We start from the raw sequence: 3,445 nt of genomic DNA, 5'->3' as shown, positions 1-3,445 counted from the left end.
CTGTGTGTGTGTGTGTGTATGTGTGTGCATCTGTGAGTGTATGCTTGTATATGTATGTGGTGTGTCTGTGTGTATGTGTGTGTGTGTGTGCGTGTGTGTGTCTCTGTGTCTGTGTGTGTGTGCACACGCACGTGTGTGTGTGTGTGTGTGTGCATCTGTGAGTGTATGCTTGTATATGTATGTGGTGTGTCTGTGTGTATGTGTGTGTGTATGTGTGCACGTGTGTGTGTCTCTGTGTCTGTGTATATGTGCGCATCTATGAGTGTGTGCATGCGTGTGTGTCTGTGTATGTGTGTGCACATCTGTGAGTGTGTGTGTATGTGTATGTGTGTTGTGTGTATGTGTGTGTGTGTGTAAGAGGGGGAAGGTTTACCCCCAAAGAATCATTTGATTTATTCCTCCCCGTCCCCTTGTTATTGTGTCTTGGCAAACTTTAGCAGAAAGTTATCAGCCTCTTGGCTAAAATGTCTCAAGTTTGTATCGTTTTACATATTAAGGTATTAGACTCTGTTGTTCAGTTCATTTGGCAACAAAAGGAGTAGAATGATGATTGTAATGATGGTGGGGGTGGTGTTTGCAGTGTTGGAATGGTGGTTGCAGTGGTGAGGAATTGATAGTGTTTGAGTGGTAGTATGATGATGGTTGCATTGGTGTGTTGGTGCTTGCAGAGATATAGTAGTATTTGTAGTGGTGATCGTAGTTGTAGTGGTTGTAGTGGTGATTGTAGTTGTAGTGGTGATAGTGGTTGTAGTGGTGGTGCTGGTTGTAGTGGTGATGGTGGTGGAGGTAGTAGTGGTGATTGTAGTTGTAGTGGTGATTGTAGCTGTAGGTGGTGGTGGTGGTTGTTGTGGTGGATGTGGTGGTGGTGGTGGTGGTGGTTGTGGTGGTGGTGGTTGTAGTTGTAGCAGTATAGTGGTATTTGTAATGTTGTAATGGTGGTTGTAGTGGTGATGGTAGTTGTAGAGGTGTAGTAGTATTTGAAGTGGTGTGGTGTTGTAGTACTTGTAGTAGTGATGGGGATTGCAATGGCATAGTAGAAGTTGTAGTGGTCTGGTGATAGTGCACTTATAGCAGAAAGTGGAGTGGTAGTTATGGTCGTAGTAGTAGTTTTAGCAGCAGCAGTAGTAGTAGTAGTAGTTTTAGTGGTTTGGTGATGTTTGTTGTAGTGATGGTTCCAGTGGTGCATTCATGGTTGTAATGAGTAGTGGTTGTTGTGGTGGTGGTAATTGTGGCGCGGTGGTTGTTGTAGCGCAGTAATTGTGAAGGTAATTGTAAGAACATAGCGATGGTTGTGGTGGCATGGTGGAGACAGTAATGGCGATTGTAGTGGTGAGGTGGTAGTTGTAATGATACAGTGATGGATGTAGTAGTAAGGTGGTGTGATGTTAATTGCAATGGTGTGGAACTGGTTGTGGTAGCATGGTGGTAGCTGTAATTCTGTTATGGTTGTAGTTGATGTGATATAAGTTGTAGTGGTACTAGGATGTGACAGTAGCTGTAGCAGTGTAGTAGTTTTAGTGATGTGGTATATGTGGTAGTGTAATAATGGCTATGAGCATAGAAGAGGTGGTGCAACGGAGACTAAAGAATCATTATCATTGTCGTCATCATCATCATCAACATCGTTATTAGCATCTGCATCATCGTCGTCGTTGTTGTCACCATCATCATCATCATTATAAACACCTGGGACAAGAGTTCGATGATGTGATTGTTCATTTTTTTAGAATGACATTGTAGGGTAAATATGATGTATCAATGTTGGTCTGAACACAAAAGAGGTTGATATGGCCATTTTAAATGCAAATGCTTTTGAGAAATGCATCATCATCATCATCATCATCATCACCATCACCATCACCACCGCCACTACCACCACCACCACCATCATCATTTAACATTTGTTTTTCCATGCTTGTATGGGTTGGACGGTTTAACTGGAACTGGCCGGCTGGCTGGAGAGCTGCCCAGGCTGCAATTGTCTGTTTTGGCATAATTTCTATGGCTGGATGCCCTTCCTAATGCTAACCACTTTACAGAGTGTACTGGGTGCTTTTATGTGGCACCAGCATAGGTATAAACACTGTAATTTACCATATTCCTATGAATTTGATATATATATCAATGTAATTTTTAAAAGATTCTTGCATTTGTCTCTATCTTTTCAGATGGCAACCGTATTTATTCCTATTGCACTAATCTCATGGTCTGGATTTGCTTACGTTTCCATCTACTCAGCAATAACCGATGGAGGAACCACCCTTTCTCATTTGTCCGTTTCCATGGCCCCTCTCCTGTCCAAAGCTGGAGTCATCCTGTACCCAATGATCATCTTGGTGGCTGGTATCCGCAGCATTCCTAAAGCAGAATCCAAGAAGCCTTAATTGATTTGAGAAACTATTGGCTCACCGAATATGGTGCAGCTGAGAGAGGATGAATGCACATATGCATATTTACATACATAAACAAATATACGTATATAGAAACATATAAATATAATTATAGTCACGGACCAAGACACATGGAATTTGCAGAGACCTACATACGGACATGAAATTGTTTTCATGAACACAATACATGCATATATGCTTAGATACAGACACAGAATTGTTTATTAAATGTATATATGTTGAAGGAGTCTTTAAAAAAACAAACCAATATTAGATTTATTACTATATTAAATTATGTCCTTTGGTATCTTTTAAATGTAAATTTGTGTTTATGTTGTGTCAATACAAATTTAACATGCATGTTACAAAATCATACATACGTACACACACACACATACATACAGACATACATACATACACACACATATATATATATATATATAATTACTTACACATATATATATATATACATGTGTGCACACACACATACATACATGCACACACAATCTCTCACACTTGCAAGCACATACACATACAAATTATATATATATGTACACACACGTGTATAGACCATCTAGTTGATGTTGTCTAAATTCCAATGAAAGAGATTTATTTCTGGGCTGAAGACCGACTTTTTCTCTGTTGGAGAGAAACTTGAAAAGTATAACCAAAAGATACACATATGCATACACACACAAATGCATATACTCACATGCACGCATGCATATGTGCACATGCACACACACACACGTACTTACATACTGCGATAAAGTACTGAAACAGTGGTTTGTGGATAATCTATGAATAAGCTTGCCTGTGTATGTTTAATAATCACACACTGAGCATCATTGGAATCTAATTACACAGTGAAGCTGAATATCTGTTTGTCAAACATACATGTGAATATTTCTACATATATATATATATTTATATATTTATTTATATATATATATATACACACATACACACGCCCACACATACACACTCACACATACATACACACATATACCTATGCATGCTCACACACACATATATATGCATATATATATATATTT

The 3,445-nt window shown here is 39.0% G+C and overlaps 1 protein-coding gene across 1 annotated transcript in view; it reads left to right on the top strand.

Moving 5' to 3' along the window:
• Nucleotides 1–2,712, top strand: part of LOC106869476 (retinochrome) — a 22,733-nt gene extending 20,021 nt beyond the window's left edge. Inside the window, exon 6 of the mRNA XM_014915229.2 lies at nucleotides 2,169–2,712. Coding sequence (XP_014770715.1) covers nucleotides 2,169–2,384 — 216 coding nt within the window. The 3' untranslated portion in view covers nucleotides 2,385–2,712. The remainder of the gene's footprint in view (nucleotides 1–2,168) is intronic.
• Nucleotides 2,713–3,445: the final 733 nt, after the last annotated feature.

The sequence above is a fragment of the Octopus bimaculoides genome, chromosome 6 (genome assembly GCF_001194135.2).
Source record: "Octopus bimaculoides isolate UCB-OBI-ISO-001 chromosome 6, ASM119413v2, whole genome shotgun sequence".
Taxonomy (NCBI): Eukaryota; Metazoa; Mollusca; class Cephalopoda; order Octopoda; family Octopodidae; genus Octopus; species Octopus bimaculoides.
Note: the sequence above shows the minus strand (reverse complement) of the source record. Positions and strands in the feature narration are given on the sequence as shown.